Source organism: Lissotriton vulgaris, chromosome 2_1 (genome assembly GCF_964263255.1).
Source record: "Lissotriton vulgaris chromosome 2_1, aLisVul1.2, whole genome shotgun sequence".
Lineage (NCBI taxonomy): Eukaryota > Metazoa > Chordata > Amphibia > Caudata > Salamandridae > Lissotriton > Lissotriton vulgaris.
In genome coordinates this window covers 1,555,981,497-1,555,998,274 of record NC_141687.1, presented here as the reverse complement: position 1 = coordinate 1,555,998,274, position 16,778 = coordinate 1,555,981,497, and the positions used below count along the sequence as shown (strand labels likewise).

General features: G+C 41.4%; 1 protein-coding gene across 1 annotated transcript in view; it reads right to left on the bottom strand.

Annotated features, from left to right (window-relative positions):
- Positions 1-367: 367 nt before the first annotated feature.
- Positions 368-16,778, bottom strand: part of TSN (translin) — a 39,126-nt gene continuing 22,715 nt past the window's right edge. The window contains exons 5-6 of the mRNA XM_086957442.1: positions 13,117-13,196; positions 368-2,261 (exon numbers count right to left, since the gene is read on the bottom strand). Of these exons, the coding sequence (XP_086813568.1) occupies positions 2,022-2,261; positions 13,117-13,196 (320 nt within the window). The 3' untranslated portion in view covers positions 368-2,021. The remainder of the gene's footprint in view (positions 2,262-13,116; positions 13,197-16,778) is intronic.

Genomic DNA, 16,778 nt, shown 5'->3' with positions numbered 1-16,778 from the left:
ATCATGCAACCTCAAAACTTATCTTTGCATGTGACATGTCACAGATTTCTCTGGGGAGAGGGTCAAGGGTGATTGAGCGGGGTTTACAGACAAGACTATCAAAGGCTGTCAATTTGCTCAGCTTACAATGTCAAATTTCTTGGAACATAATGCTGCAAATACTCAGAAATAGATACTGCTTAAGCAAATTTAAAAAAAAGTTTTTTTAAAGAAAACGTATGTCTAGTTAAATTCCATCTAACCAACTACCCGTCTCATTTTTAAATGCGCTAAACTCTGCATGAAGGTGACTGATGCTTAGAACATTACTCAAAACCAAAAAGTTCAATGTTTTTACATTTAGATAAAATACAAATTCTGAAACCAGTGAAAATGTATAAAGATTTTATTGCTTACAACAAAGCCAGCAAATCTAGCGGAATGACTAAACACGATTCAACAATGAGTTACTGCTGATCTATATGCATGCTTCCTATCTCCTCAACATTATACAATATTTAAATAAATTTAAATTTTGGCAACATACTTCCCTAAAAGGGAATAAAACCAACAGTACTTTTACAAATTTTTAAATTGGATTATACACCATATAACGACACAGACTAACTTTGATCTGAGTTAAGCAAATCAAATCTAATAATGGACGTTGTGGAATGCTTTCAATAACTGCAACGGAGCATTCCAGTAAACATACAAAGCACATGTCTCTTGAAAAAAATCTAGAGTCATGCAGTTCCCTTGCTTATCTACCCAGATTGTAATAAGTCAGTCACATGAAAAGAAGTAATTTGACTCCAAGCACATTTCTTTTGGGGTGTCACTTAACCAGTTATGAGTGCCAAAATGTATTTTACTGAAACACACATTTGCTAACTTTGCTCTGCTTCCATTTAGCAAACTGTAGGTTTGTTTTACATTGAGGGAGACCTGATAAGAAAGCACGAAGCACAAAAAATATATAAAGTACTTTCACAATCTCAGCATCTGGTGTGTTGCACCTATTCGGTGCAAACAGGAGCCCCGATTATGATCCCTTCAGCCAGCTCTATGAGAAACCAAAATATACCCTGGCATTGTCTGCTATGTACCTTATATAAAGTGTAAAAGAATGAAATTCGATCTTTAACGAGGTCATGCAGAAAAGTGGGATGGGGACAGAAACGTTGCCATGTGCTTCCCAACCACCTTCCCAAGTCTCTCACTTTTGAAGCAAAAACAACTGCGGAAAAGAAGAATATTCCATATGGTCCTGAACCCTAACACTGACCCTTTATCTAGCTGCGAAAGCATTGTGAGAAGCTGTGCATTTTAAATCCAAGCAAATTTGCCAAGCTTAAATGGTTTCAATTATTCTGAATGTATTCTTTAAACTTTCTCCTTGAGGTTATGGAAAAAAAGCAAAATACTCTCATATACCTTAGGCACACATGTATCTGTACTAAGCATTAATTTTGTAGGTCATGAAAGTCACATATTTGAAATCGAAAGCAAACCTGTTGCCCTTCGCAACACATCCAATAGCTCAATGTCAAATAGTTACTGTACTGTTTTTTGTCTTCCTCTGGCCCAAATTCTCTCAAAAGACATAATAGTACTGATAACCTGCTATTTGGGAGGTCTACCTCACAAATTCTCTCAGGAACATTAGGGGTACGTCTGAGGGTAATTTCAGAGTAGTCCGCTCATGGAGCAGGAAGAAACTGTAATTTACAGTGGTGGGAGATTTGACGTCACAGTTGTGACCTTTTAAATATGATCACAGTCCAAATGCGTAAAAGTAGCTTTTAGAGTTAATTGAGTGAAGACAAAAAACAAACAATGCAGTTTAACTTTACATAACTGTGCTACAAACCCTGGTTCAGACCACTTGCATCTGTTGTATGCTTTTGGAACTAATAAAAAATAACTTTACAGTTTTTTTTTACTTTCCACAAAGAAAGGATAGGAGCTAGAGTTATGCCTTGCTGCCGTCTACCCAGTGGCAAACCTCTGGGCCAATCAAGGACAGACACAAGCATGCTCTACTTCTCTGTTTCAACTTCTTCTGTGGTCTTTTCCTTGTTGAGTCCTCGGATGGATAGGTCATATACCACCTCCTCGATTTTCTTCACATCATACTTGAGGCCATCATATCGCTTCCTCAATGAATCATTTTTTAGGTTAAGAAGTCGGAATCCAGCGTCCAGCTCATTAATGAAACTGGAAATGCGAAGGGGTCGAGAATAGTCCCCTGCAGTAACACTGTTCACAGCCAGCCTGGACTGTGCAAACCAAATAAAAAGCGGGAAAAAAACTGTTTTAAATGAGGCCAATCCTTATAGAAATGTAAAGCAAATAGTAGTACATACATAGTTTATAGTAGCTTTTAATTTTAGCAGCTCGATTAATTCACTTTGGTGCGAATAAAATTTTATTAAACAAAAACAACTTTATGAAGAAACTGCAACATTTTTAGTCAACTTAGAAGGGTTCCTAAATAAAACTTCTATAACAATTCTTTTCACAGAAAAAAACATCTTTCATCAAACTTTTTTAAAAATTACTGTAACCCTTCCTTTTCCATAAAGTGCCATTAACCCTGCCCCTTTATGAAAATACATTAGTTTGGTCCTGTCTGCTGGGATGTGAGCTTCTCTAATAAAAGTGTTGAATACTATAAACTGTTAAAATTGAACCATGATCTGTAACCTGTAGTGTCTGGTTGCAGGGAATTTGTATTAAGGGTATGTGGGCATAATTCGAGTGTTAAGTTTGTTGTGTTGTCCTGTATGGGACAGGAATTTATTTTGGATCGCTCATATTCGGATGGTGCACATGATAAAGCATGGAAGGACCCTTCTAGGAAGGGATGCAGACTGTAGGAGCATTCCAGAGATACTTTGCAGGATCCTATGAAAGGAAAGAGACAGATTCCACTTTGAAGAGAATAGGCATAGTACCTGTACTCTTCCTACCAGAGTTCATAAAAGAATAATCTAGAAGGACAGATTCCTTACCTTCAGTAACGCCTTATCTGGTAGAGACATGATCCAGCCGCAGATTTCTTACCTTTGAACTTCAAGGTGTCAGACTGGATCAGGAATATTGTTCTTATCAGTACCCCTGCACCCTGGAAGATGGTGCTGGTCGCCTTCGCGTAACGTCGTTGGCACCGTGACCGCTGCGTCATCAATATAACGGTCACTATGGTGCGCTGACATCCGTACTTTTCACCCTAGAAGCACAGAACCTTGAAGTGAGTGACCATGATGTGCTAAAAAAGATAGCTAGGGCCCTGAAGGGTGACAGCCACTATACTAAAAACAATTCCACATTGCGGGAAGGATGGGTGAGTCGGTAAGGAATCTGTAGGTAGATCATTTCCCCTAACAGATAAGGCATTACCGAAGGCAAGTAACTTGTCCATCTGATAGAGATAACTAGCTGCAGATTCCTTACTTTTGAACAGATACCCAAGCCATATCTTTCCCAGAGGAGGGACTGTGGAAACATTTTAGACCAGAAAATCCTGCAGAAAAGAGCGGCCAAACAGGCATTTCCTGTGAACCTGAGGATCCAGGCAATAGTGTCTGGCAAACGTGTGCAGAGACGCCCAGGTGGCCGCTTGCTAGATATCAGCAATTGGAGCCCCACACTGGAGAGCTGTGGCAGCTGCCTTCACCATGGTGGAATATGCTCCAATGCCTTCAGGAGGCTGCTTCTTTGCCAAGGCGTAACAACTTCTAATACAGAGGATAACCCAGTGAGAGATGGCACGCCCCTTCTTTGCTCCAACGTAACCCAATAAGAGTTGGTCATCCACCTGGAACTCTTTGGTAAAATCAAGGTAGAACAATGAGGCTATTTTTGGGTCCAGGCGGTGAACATGCTCTTCTTCTTCGGAAGGGTGCGGAGGTGCATAGAAAGTGGGCAGAGTAACGGACTGTCCCAGATGGAATGGTGTCACAACTGTGGGCAGAAAAGATGCCATAGTTCTTAGTACCACTTTATCCGGAAATACTGTCAGGTAAGGAGGCTGTGGTGACAGTACCTGTAGTTCGCTCACAGTGCTGGGTGCCACCCAGGAGGGTGAGCCACCTTGCCACCTTGGAAACTCCAACTTGCAAAAATGCTGTCACTGCATGTTCTCTTCAGAGGCGAACAGATCTAACCAAGGCTCTCTCCACTGTTAAAAGAGACCTTTTACCATCTACGGATGAAGACGCCACTCGTGATTCACAAGGCAACTTAGGCTGAGTTTGACCCCTCTGGCATTCAGAGAACCGGCCAGGCGTTAAACCACCGGGAAAATTCCCTGTTCCAGTGATACAGGTCCACTTGACCAAGAGTCCTCAACCCCACACCGCCCTGTTTGCTGCAGTACCACATGGTAGTAGTGTTTGTAAACACCTGAACCAGCCTTCCCTTGATGGACAGTAAAAAGGTTTTTCAGTGCCAAAATGATTGCCCAAAACTCCAATAGGTTGATATGGAGCCTGGTTTCTGCCGGAGACCAGAGTCCTCTGGTCTTCACCTCCCCTAGATGGCCGCCCCATCCCAGAAGAGATGTGTCTGTCACTACTGTGAGAACTGGGTGGGGAAAGGAGAGGGGTCTGCTTTTGACCCAATTGGGTTAGTCAGCCACCACTGCAGGTCTTTTGCCATGCCCTCCGAATTCGAGATTTCCTGGATGCAGTGCCCATTGGAACTTCAGGTCCCACTGCACAGCCCGCATGTGCCATCTTTCATGGTCCACCAGCAGGATGCCCTGAGGCCCAACAGCCTCAGAGCCATTCTCACAGAACTCCAGGATAGAGGGTAGTCGGTATCATAGCCTGAATATCCTGGTCTCGCCATTCTGGAGGATAGGCCCGATACTGCATTTTGTCCATAACTGCTCCAATGAAAGGTGTGACTTTGGCACATTGATAGTGAACCCTAGCGAATGCAGGAGGTTTGCAGTTGTCTGGAGGTGGGAGACGACTGCTTGGGATGAGTCCGCCTTCAACAACCAGTTGTCGAGATAGGGAAGACTGGGAAGACTGGAACCCCTGATCTCCGCAGATGGGCTGCGACCTCCACCGTCACCTTGGTGTACAGCCGAGGGGCACTGGTGAGGCCAAAGAGGGGCACGGCAAACTGAAAGTGCTAGTGGCCCACCGTAAACAGCAGGCAGGCAGGATGGCGATATGAAAGTAGGCATCTTGTAAGTCCAGCATTAATATCCAGTCTCCCAGGTCCAGGGTAGACAGGACCTGAGCAAGGGTGAGCATCTCGAAACTCTCCTTTTTGAGGAAGTAGTTGAGGGCTCTGACGTCAAGGATAGGACGAAGGCATCAGTCCTTCTTAGGGACCAGAAAATAACGGGAGTAACAACCACAGCCTATTTCTGGCCTGGGAACCCTCTCTATTTAGCTCCCGTCGCCAAGAGAGCTTTTACTTCTTCGCAGAGTACGGCAAGGTGATCCTCTGTCAGTCTATAGTAAACTGGAGACATGGATGGAGAGGTAGTCTCGAACAGAAGGGAATACCTCCTTCAGACTATTTGCAACACCCACCTGTGCGAGGTGATGTCCTGCCAGTGGTGGAGATGATGGCGTATTCTTCCACCAACTGGCAGTACATGATCCTGAGGGATCAGACTAGGAGGGGTTGCAGTGAAGGAGGGGATCGTGGCTTGACTCTACTTTTGGCCTCCGAACCTTCTGGGTCGGGGTGAACTGCATCCATCTCCCTGCAGCAGTTGTTGAACTTGCAGGCCCTCAACCAGAATAGGATTGGGGCAGTTGGTAGCCCCTTTCGTAGCCATGAAAGGAGCAAAAAGTAGACTGAGGCGGTGATGTGGTGAGGTGCAAGCACTTGGCCATATCCTGCGAGTCCTTGAAACGCTCAAGTGCTGCATCTGCTTTGCCTCAGAAGAGATGGGAGCCATTAAAGGGCATATCCATAAGATAAGCCTGGACATCCCCTGGAAAACCAGTTGTCCAAAGTCAGGCGTGGTGACACACTGCCACCATCGTGGAAATCGCTTTGCCTAGCGAGTCTGTTGTGTCCAAGCCACATCAGATGGGTAAATTTGCTGCATCTCTCCCGTCAGAAATTGCTTGGGAGAGTAGAATCCGGTCCTCCTCCGAGACTCTGGGCAGCACCGGTGCAACTGTGTCCCATATCGAATAATGTCCTAAAAGGCATGCAGTGCTCACCCACCGCAATGCTAGACTGGTGGAAGAGAACATTTTCTTTCCAAAGCTTTCTAGTCTCTTGGATTCTGTGTCTGGGGGTGGAGAAGGTAATGCACCAATGGAAGTGGACAATTGAACCACCAAGCTTTATGGGGTGGGGTGGACGGTGAGGAAATCTGGGTCTCCCGGTGCCGCGCGATGGCGGCGTGTTAAAACGAAGTAGGAGGCTTAGACATGTCTTGTAGATGGTTATAGAAGATTTATTCATGTAGTAATCTATCAGGCTCTCAGATACAAGATGATATGTAGTTCCTTAGTAAAGCCTGGAGAAGCCCCACCAGGAGCAAGGTCCTCTCTGCTCAGCCCATCACACCAACTGATTCTCAGCTACATACAAACCAACCCAAGTGACCTCACCACAGGCTGAGCAGACAGGCAGAGAACCACAGTGGAGAGACTGCATTAGTAAATAGCACATTACAACACGGCGGGCAATCATTCTTTTCATAGGAGCCGCTGGGCTTGGACCAGGTGCCCAGAATAACATCCGGCAAGGCCTTATTGAAAGGCAGCATGGGTTCCGGAGTAGAGACACCAGTCTGCAGGATCTCTGTCAAAAGGTTAGAACGTAGGGAGCTGCAGGTCCAAACACTACGCACCACCATAGCGAATTATGCCCCTTCCTCCGTATCCAGGTTGGGGGGAGGGAGGGGGGGGGGGGGGGGGGGAGACAGCATGCCATAATTTTGGGAGGTGTCCAGGCCACTGGTATTACCCAGTTCCTCATACCAGTCTATGTCCTGAGGTTGCAGGATTTCGGAGGGATCCTGCTAATCTTCCTCATCCATTCCTAACCCTTCTGAATAGGGCAGGTTGAATAGCATAGAGCCGTCGGCTCCTTCGGCGCCGGTCTCAGCGTCAATGGACGCTCAACCGGCTCCGTGTAGTCCTGAATGAGGATTGCGGAGGCGCCGCTGGTGGACGCAGGGAATCTCGGCGGTGGAAGCGGCACCAGGGAAGATTGCTGTGGAGGTGCAACCAGAACCAGTCCGAACCCGGGAACAGGTCCAGTAGGAGATGCTGTGGCACTGGGACAAGAAGCGAAGGCACAGAATCCACAGGGACTCTTACATTGGAGCCTGTTGGGTCGAGGTCACGCTGGCAGGGTCAGGCAGCCCAAATATGGCGCACCTGGCGTCATAGAACTCCCTAAGTTTGCCGGGGGTTGCGCCTGGCCCCAGAAAGGGAGGGAAAAGCGGACCCGAGCCAGGCACAAGCTCCACAGAGAAGGGCCTCGAACGCCGAGGTTCCTCGTCTCATCAAGCGACCGATGTGGCGAAGTTGAAGCAAGCTTTTACTTCTTGTGCTTTCTGTGATTGCTCTTACCTGACCACGACAACTTGGAAGAAAAGGACGTCGAGTGAGCAATGCTTGTACCTTCCTCTCAACCGAAACTAGGATTGTGACAGATCGATAGGGCGACCTCTGAGGCACCGTCGCCGGGCCGCATGCAGTTTTAGGAACCGCTTCCTCAAAGCTTTCGGCCCATGGCCCAGCAATTGGGGCAAGACTTTGTCGTGGTCGCTCTCCAGGCATCAGAGACATACCATATGGGGGTCTGTGAATGAAATGGCGCGGTGACCAGCTCAGTGCGGTTTGAACCAATAGGACTTCCTGCTAGACATCCCTAGCAAACCAAAATAAGTTGACAAAGTAAAAAAAGTCTGTCAAAAAACAGGGGGTAAGCTCTCTTCGACAGATCTGTGCTGGCTGGCGCAGAAAGAAAAGAACTGATAGTTCTCATGAATATAACCGCCACTCCGGCACACTAACACGACGCCAACAACGTCACATGGAGTCAGCCGGCCCCATCTACTGGCTCTCAGGGGTACTGCTAATAAAAGTCTTTCAGATCCAGCCTGATGGCTGGAAGTGCAAATATATGGAATCTGCGATCAGATGTCGTTATCAGATGTGTTTTGTTTGTTGCTCAGGTGGCTGTCTCATTAACATTTGAATACATTCAGCCTAACAAAGGTTTGATTCAGGTCCTTTTTAAATGGCCTAAGTTTTATGTTTCAATTGATTACCAACTGAACGCCTTGTTACAGATGGGAAGCCTTACATATTGATTGTGATTACTGTAACAAAGTCTTCAGGCCTAACTGTGGACTGTGAGGAGTTACTGTTACTGCAATACGCCTAATCAGGAATATTGCTAGATGTACATGTTAGGGCCGACAAGCATGAAAATTGTCACCCTGTACGGCACAGATATGAGAAACAGACTAGAGTTAGTTTCCTTTTGTGGTGAATACTTATGGTAGCTGATCTTCACTGTCATTATCTGCAAGGCCCCTTTTATGATTTTTTTTTTCATTTATTACTTCCGCCAAGAACTTATTCACTATGTGATGTGCTGTCTTGCCAATTGAATGTTCTGTACAGAATTATGATTTGGAGTGTAGTATTTATCTGTGTTTATCAAAGGGCTTTTTCTTTTTAAACGTAAAGCACTGACTATAATAATTTGTTCAGTGGTACTATGTGCTACTGAGGTTTGTGTTTCCAGCCCATGTAACCTCCCTGAAGCAGGTTTGAGCCTACTTTGCTGTTGCTACCTTGGCAGTCAAGTGCTGAAGGCATGTCCTTGGTTTTCAATTTGGTGCACTATGGACCCATGTGGTAAATGGCCTCAGTTGACACAACTAAGGCCCAGTAACCCTGGATGACATTGGGCCCCTAAATAAGTTGTAAAAGGGCCACACAAAAAGCATATTACTGCAATGATTATAGAGAATGTTAAATACCACAAAAAATGAAATACTGTTATAAGGTTATAGAGCACTATGAAATGTTGCCACGGCCATGCTGAGTAATACTTTTTAATATACATTAGGGACAAATTTATTTTCTCCCAGTGCTGTATATAACCTTTCAAACGCTGCACTGACACTAAACATTTTCATAGGCAATTCTAAAATGGCAAAGAATCTTTCAGTTCTCATTCTTGCCACAAACTTGTGCCCTGCTGGACGCCTCTTTGTCAAACTGGTGCGTTTACATACCGGTCATGCAATCATACTTTATATTAAACCTACCCTATCCTGTTTTAGCATTTTTTTTATCATAATGCTTTTTTTAGTTAATTACAAAAGAAAATATTTTAAAAATATGTTTTGGTGGTATGAATCTAAAATAGGTTTTTAACTAACAACTTTTCTGTGTAGTAATTTTCTCTAAATGTTTTATTTTTTAATTGACATAGTGGTGCCTATTTTGGTTTCATGAACCTAAAATAATGTTCACTGTAACACTTGGTAGCATCTCTGCAATGTATTTCTTTGAAATAATATAATTCAGTTGGTGCCCACGTTCAAACACACAATAGATATGTAGCTTTACAAGGCAGGAAAAGGCATGGTTTTGCAAACAATGGAACGCTGAGTTTTAAAGATTTTTTTTTCATGCAGCACAGCAAGTCCCAGTAAATTTAAGGCCCTTTGTTAAAGAGAGGGAATGAGTCTATACCCAACATCTGGTGTAAGCTGGACAGAGTCCCCTTAGGAGTATAGTAGGGTCATGTTCCCATGTCTAGATTACCTACAACCTACAGCCCTCAAGACCAGTTGTCAGGCTAAGAAGCACAGTAAAACTTTAAATCTGAATCTAAAAGCAAAGGACAGCAAATTAGTCCGATTCTTGGACCTATATTATTTACTTTGTCAATGAATTGTCCAACATTGTGGGGTTTGGATGTGGCACAAGACTAAACCCAATAACAACTTGATTAACCTTTAAACATTAAGTTCCAAAACAAGTTCTCTTTCAGACAGGAAGTCTGAGAAAAAAAATGAATAAACACCAGAAACCACACTAGTTGCTTCGTTCAAGATCCTTGGCAGATTAAATTGCTCAGGAATCCCTTCAACCAATACAATCACAAAGTATAATTGACATGAAATGATTGTACAGTAAGGTAGTGCGCTCAAACTAGTCGAGACAGACCTCTTTGATGACCTATATAAAAGTGATTAATAATTTTAGTCTACCATCTAACTGGTAGGAGGGTGTTTGGACAAAGTGTTGTTTTAAAATTATCAGAAGACAGAAATATTAGAAATTAAATATCATGATGCCCAAAAATTGAGAAAAATATTGCTTTTTGAGGCAAGTCATTTAGTTGTACATAACAATGTTTTTTAATATCATTATCGCCAATATACTGATTAAAAATATAATTTAATTATTTTACTGTGCTTTAGTTGATATTAGTTTTTGTTACTACTTTTATATAAGTGTTATTTTTTACATGTACCTTCTCATTTTAAGTGATTGACATTTTTTAAATTAATATTTAATAGTAAGTTGTTGGGTTTGTAGTAGGATAGGGTGGGAAGGTAATTAGGCAATACATGAATAAGATTTAATTTTTTTTATTTAATTATATGAGTGATATGCACATTCAGTAGTACTGATGTATTTGTTTTATATATTATTTGTAGCCTTTTAGGTTTGTAGGGGTATAGGGAGGAAGGTTTAGTAATTCAAAATTAATTATCATTTCATTGATTTTCAATTATGTAAAATATGAAACTGATTTATTTTACCTCTATTTTAGTTGCGGGACGTTAGGATTGTAGGGTTGTAGAGTGGGAAGTTAATTTATAATTATGTATTCATTATTATTTGTAAATGAATTATTTAAGTGAATTTTAAATATGTAAATCATGAAATAAGTATTTAATTTAATTTTATTTTAGTTGCAAAGTTTGCAGGGGTCGAGAGTGGTAAGTTAAGTAATTATCAATTAATTATTAATTGCTAATTATTTCTGTAATTTAAATATGTAAGTTTTGGAATAGTTATTTTTTAGTAATAATTTAGGTGCAGGCAGTTATGTTTAGAACAACAAGTTAGGAATTTATGGCTGATTACGATGACGGACGGACTTCAGTCCGTCCGCCATAGTTTCGTATTAGGGACTGCCCGCCTACAAGGGAGCAGTCCAACAGTATGAAATGCGATGCAACCATCTCGGTGGCAGTCGCATTGCCTACCTTTTGTATTACGGCGGATGTTGCGGTCTGCAGCATCCGTCGCAGTACAAAACAAAGACAGGTTACATATCCCTACACTATGTGTCAGGCACCATGCGGTGCCTGCCACATGGTTTTAAGATTTGTGGGGGGGGGGGAAGGGGCCCAAATCCGTTTACGGCCGCCGCAATGTAGGGACTAGCATGAGTTGGACTATGATGGTCGGTCTTTCCGCCCGTCACACTTCCGCTCGCCATCATAATATGGTGGGCGGAAAACCGCATAACATTTAATATACAATGATTATTTTTTATTGAATAGGAATAATGTACTTTTGCTTAATACCTATACATGGTAAATAAAAAAAAATTAATAACAGTTTTAATCTTTTTCTACATTCATGGGGTTACTCATATATGATGTGTTTTAAGTAAATTATTTTCCCTACTCTTGCTTAGACTGCTGTAGAAATAGTCAAATTAACCTGTTTGGAGTTTAACACTTTACCTACTGTGAGTGGGAATGGTAGATTTCACCCCTCTTAAATACAACACTTTCCCTACTGTTGCAGAGACTGGACTGAGAATAACAGTCTTTGCCAGACAAAATCTAATGGTTTCCCTACTGCTGAGCTGTTTGGAGTGGGAATAGTAAATGTAACCCTGCCAATGCCCAACACTTTCCCTACAGTTGTGTAGGCCGGAGTAGTAATAGTAAATTTCACCACTTCGATGTCCAAAACTTTTCCTACTGTTGCACTTTCCCTATTATGGAGGTGATTGGAGTATACATAGTAAATATAATCCCTATGAAGTGCAACACTTTCAAAGCTTCAATGAGCCAGAGGAGCCGTGAGCCCTTTGTTTTATTTGTTAGAACCTTCTGCCCTCTACAGCACTACGTAGATGGGCTATACTGGCATTAAAGTCCCGCTCTCTTGTTAGAAAGGCCCTCACCATAGCGGATCTTTAATAGGCAGTATAGCCACCTACAGTGGGTTTTAAGGCTATAATAAATATTTTCATTAATTATAATATATATTTTCTCATATATTCATAGTAATTCATTAAAAATATAAAACAATTGATACAATCTAAAGTAAATATTTGTATTAATGTATATTTATATGCATACAAACTTGCACAAACAGGTGTGTGTGTGCATACAAATATATATTTATATAGTAAATATTAGTGGAATATATTTAATGTACATTATATTAAAATATTTACATTTACTACTTTAAATCTATTGATATTTAAGATAAAAATATTTTTGGGCCATATTAGTGTCAACGATTTCCCTCTGCTATTTTTGTACTTACCATTATAAGTATAAGAGCACAATAGTGTGGTAAACGATATCTTTGACACAATATTTTTGTCAATGATATTGTTTACCATGATACTGTGTCCATTAAGTGTCCAATGGAACAAGTCATCCCCCATGTCTGGCAAAGACTGTTAATCTTGCGTTCGAAGACTAAAATGGTACATAGAAAGCTATTCGCTTGGATATCTAGCAGAGAAAGACTCTTCCCAAGTAGGAAGGTGTCGTTCAAATGCCACTGCTAGTCTTACATTAAAAAACGAACTCCCGAATATTCACATTTTTCACAAGCCAATTTGCAGAATTTTGATTTAAAAATGGAGTGTTTTTAGCCACCCGCACTGTTCATAATGTCAATGTGATGCGCTTATATATAATCTGAAGAAGTTAAGATTTGAAGCAAAGAACTGAAAAGCGAAACAGTAAAGGCCATGTCAAAAAGTCATCATTTCAAACATGGTAATTATTAGAGCAAGCAAAATATTGTTTTATGTTATAACCTCCCTTTTGGTTGCAGAGCTCCCATTACTGAATATCAAAATGATAAAACTGGGGTAAAGGCAATTACATATACATTAGCTTCATACCAGTTCACTTGCAAGAGTCAGAACGCCAGAAAGGTAATCTTCGATGTCAAGGTGAAATCCTTTTTCCCGGTTACACTCAACTGGAATAAGCAAACCACATACAACGCAATTAGTATTTAACTTCTACGGACAATAGGCGCACAAAAAAACATGCTTTACGGTATGCTGAATAGAAAGTGTTAGAACAGCAACTTTTTTAGATGGTAGCACCACAACAATGTGAAATCCCATTTAAAATGCAAGCGGGATAAACTCGGGCCACAGACTGGCCAAGGTTTAAGTTCCACAATCCTGGGAACAGTAAAGGAAGTGCTAGGAAATAAACGCTAAAACAGATTAATGCCGACAGTCAGATAAGAATATCAGCTTCAGTGAGCAGTCAAGGTATGCACATAAATAAACTCGGCAATGAAGAATGGTAATGTACAAAACTATACAATTACTTTACAGAAGATGTACATTATTACTATTAATGCAGATCGGTTTCTTCTGTTTCTTGGAAACAGGGCAAGACATATGCTAATTCAGGAGTGACTTCACTAATGAAATGTGAAGTTAGGTCTGATGATTAGAAACAACTTTGCAAGTACTTAGTGCTGCTGTGCCAACAGTGTAAATGAAAGGGTCCACCCAGTAGCGAGGCAAAACCTCAAGGGAGCAAGCAAAGACATAATGGTTGCTGTGTGCCTATTAATGACAAGGTGCTGTAATAGCTGTGTTATTGGCCCTCTTGAAGCTCTAAAACTGGTGGACAGATGGAAGGCCAGCAGATAATGAACCATGTCGCTGTAACTTGTAAGAACAAGTTGCATATCCTTGACCTTGCAACATTTGAATTCTACAACAAAAGGGCTAAAAAGAGTACCAATTAGATGATAGACTAATTTTTTATCCCTTGTACACACTAAAAACCATTAATATGTTAGGCCCTTGTAAGGACAAGTCTAACATGATTCATTGCAACTGCAGTTGTGCTAATTTTATCAAGACAGGAGGATCCACTCTGTTGCTCCCATGAGATGTCCCCTCGCAACTGGGTGAATCTTTTCAATCATTTACACAGTGGTACTAAATGCTTACTGATGCTAATGATTGTATCTAATTCTGTAATTCATTAGTGAATCTTATGAGGAACAATGATAGATCTTACATTGTTTCCAATAAACATGAGAAACATCTATGAGGATTCAATCCAGATGACGCCATGTCACTGGGAAAGTCTTTCCATACTCAGGGATTCCTTCGACAAACTTTTGTTTTAAGGTGTATAAATCCAACAATTTCAGTGGAAGTGAACCAAGACAACAATTCTCAGAATTCAACAATATAATCAGTTAAATTTGAACACTGGAAACTAGGGCCCCGATTACGATACCCGTTGGACGCGTGTCAGATAGCCATCATCTCTGATTGGAAACTAACAGACTAGAAGTCGGCGGTTCCATCCGACAAATCAGGATGAGACTGCCTACAAGGCGATTGGAAAAATCTATTTTTCCATTGCGGCTTGTGCTGCTGCCAAAAAAGGGCCGCAGCACAAGCCACATTGGAAAAATTGATGTTTGCACACATCCATGTCCCATGTGACAGGCCCAATGTGGTGCCTGGCCCAATGTGGTGCCTGGCACAAGGGGCATGGCTCTTTTTCCAAGCACATACTCGTGCTTGTGGCGGCATACAGCTTGCGGGAGTGCGCAGCGGCGTGCCACAAGCACAAGTGTGTGCTTTGAAAAAGATCAGACTGAGCGCGCACACGCGCACGGCCAATGCTTGTTCCTTTTTTTTCTTTTGCATTGAATGTCTTGCCTTCTTTGTCCTCCTTTTCTTTCTTTTCCGTTTGTTACTTTTTATACTCCTCAATCTCTTTTTTATTTCTTTGTTTGCTTTCTCGCCCTTTGTCTCTTTTTAATCTAACATTTTTCACACTTTAGTTTTCACTATCTCCACCACCACTCATCCAGGTCTCTACCTTTATTAAATGTTATTGTGGATTCTCAACCTTGTCATCTTCTATCTGTGCGCCGTTCCTGTATCCTTTTTACGCTCTTTCGCTTTCACAGGTTCCTTCAAATAGTAAAATACCGCGATGTTCCAACAGTGCTCAAATACGCATACATGTATCTAGACCCTCTTTTACTCTCTATTCTGTCGTTTCCTTCCTATCAAGCGTGGTCCTGTGAGTCGCACTTAACGCACTACAAAAGGCAGCGTTTGGCAAACAGATCTTTCATGCAAAAACATACATTTGCTGATTGTCACATAAACATGTTTTTATTTCACGCACGTGCAAGCCTCAGAGCGTCCCCTGGTGCCATCTGCTGTCCGGGAGATAAGCTGCCCTTGCTGGGGTGGGAACCCAGCAGCCACCCCTTGGGTAGTGTTGTCACCTTTCTCAGAGAAAAATAATGGCCATTTGTTTGTACGAGCTAGGAGCTTATGGAAGGGTCAGGGCGTGACCTCTGAAGTCTCTGCGTGCTAGAACGTAATTTAGGAATCATTAAGGGATTCATTAGGTGCACATTTATCTTTTAATTGTATGCTTTAAATTTAAATGTAATCATTCAAAAATTCCGATTTTGGGTATGTTTCTAGTGTTTTAACTGTCTGTGCCTGAAAATACTGGCCAGGTAGGAGAAATATTGGTCAAGTGGCGACCAAACTCCTTGGTTGGCCTTAGGGTTGCCATTTTAATTTGAGAAACTGGAATAACAGTTTGTATGAAACGGCCTGAATTTTCTTTTAAACACACAAGTCTACCTCTTTTTCCTTCAAACCCCATTTAGAAATCAATAGTCACTACAGTAGTAGTACAATAGTAGTAACATTCTTTTGACTTTTTTTATCTTATATTTGTTGCTTTCATTTTTATTTGAAAGGGAAATATACCGATTTCAATGGCTGTCCTGATTTGCCTTGGAATGAAAATACCAGCCAAACCTGTAAAATATTAGTCATGTGTACAGGGTTGGATTGGCATTCAAAATCGGCCCGGTCATGCTAAAAAAAAAAAAAAGTGGCCCACATTTGCATTTTGCCTTTCGGCAAAACACTGCTTCAGCAAGATTTTATTAAAAAAAAAAAATTGTGTGGCTGTAAAAAAACAAGCATTGGCATAGCCAATAGGTCTCACTTTTGGGACCTTATAAGTGTTTAACCATGCATCACGATGTTGTTGCACCAAGGATATTGTGCTGGATAATTAAACACTTATTAGGTCCCAATGGCGAGACCTATTGGCTATGCCAATGCTTGTTTAGATACTGGTGTGATGGCTCCCTGATGAAGGCACTCTGCCGAAACGCACGTAGTTATTATATTGTCAGTTACCATATCCTCAAGTCATCCTAAATAGGATTTATGTCTGTGCTTTACTACAGTATGCTTCAACATGGTTTTTGTCTTCAGCTGTGTATAACAATAATTGCTGATTGAAAATGATGCTAGTTATGTTGTAGTTATACTACATGACTTCATTAATTGTTACCTTCACACTAATTTATGTACAAATGAATGTTAAGGACACTTTGTAAATAGATGTTCAATAATTTCCAATTATCTTTTCCCCTTAATATCTTTTTTCCATAATACTGTATACAACAACAAGTATTTATAATATAAATAAAATTAAAGTATATATGCTGAAATGGAAAAAACTCTTTTTG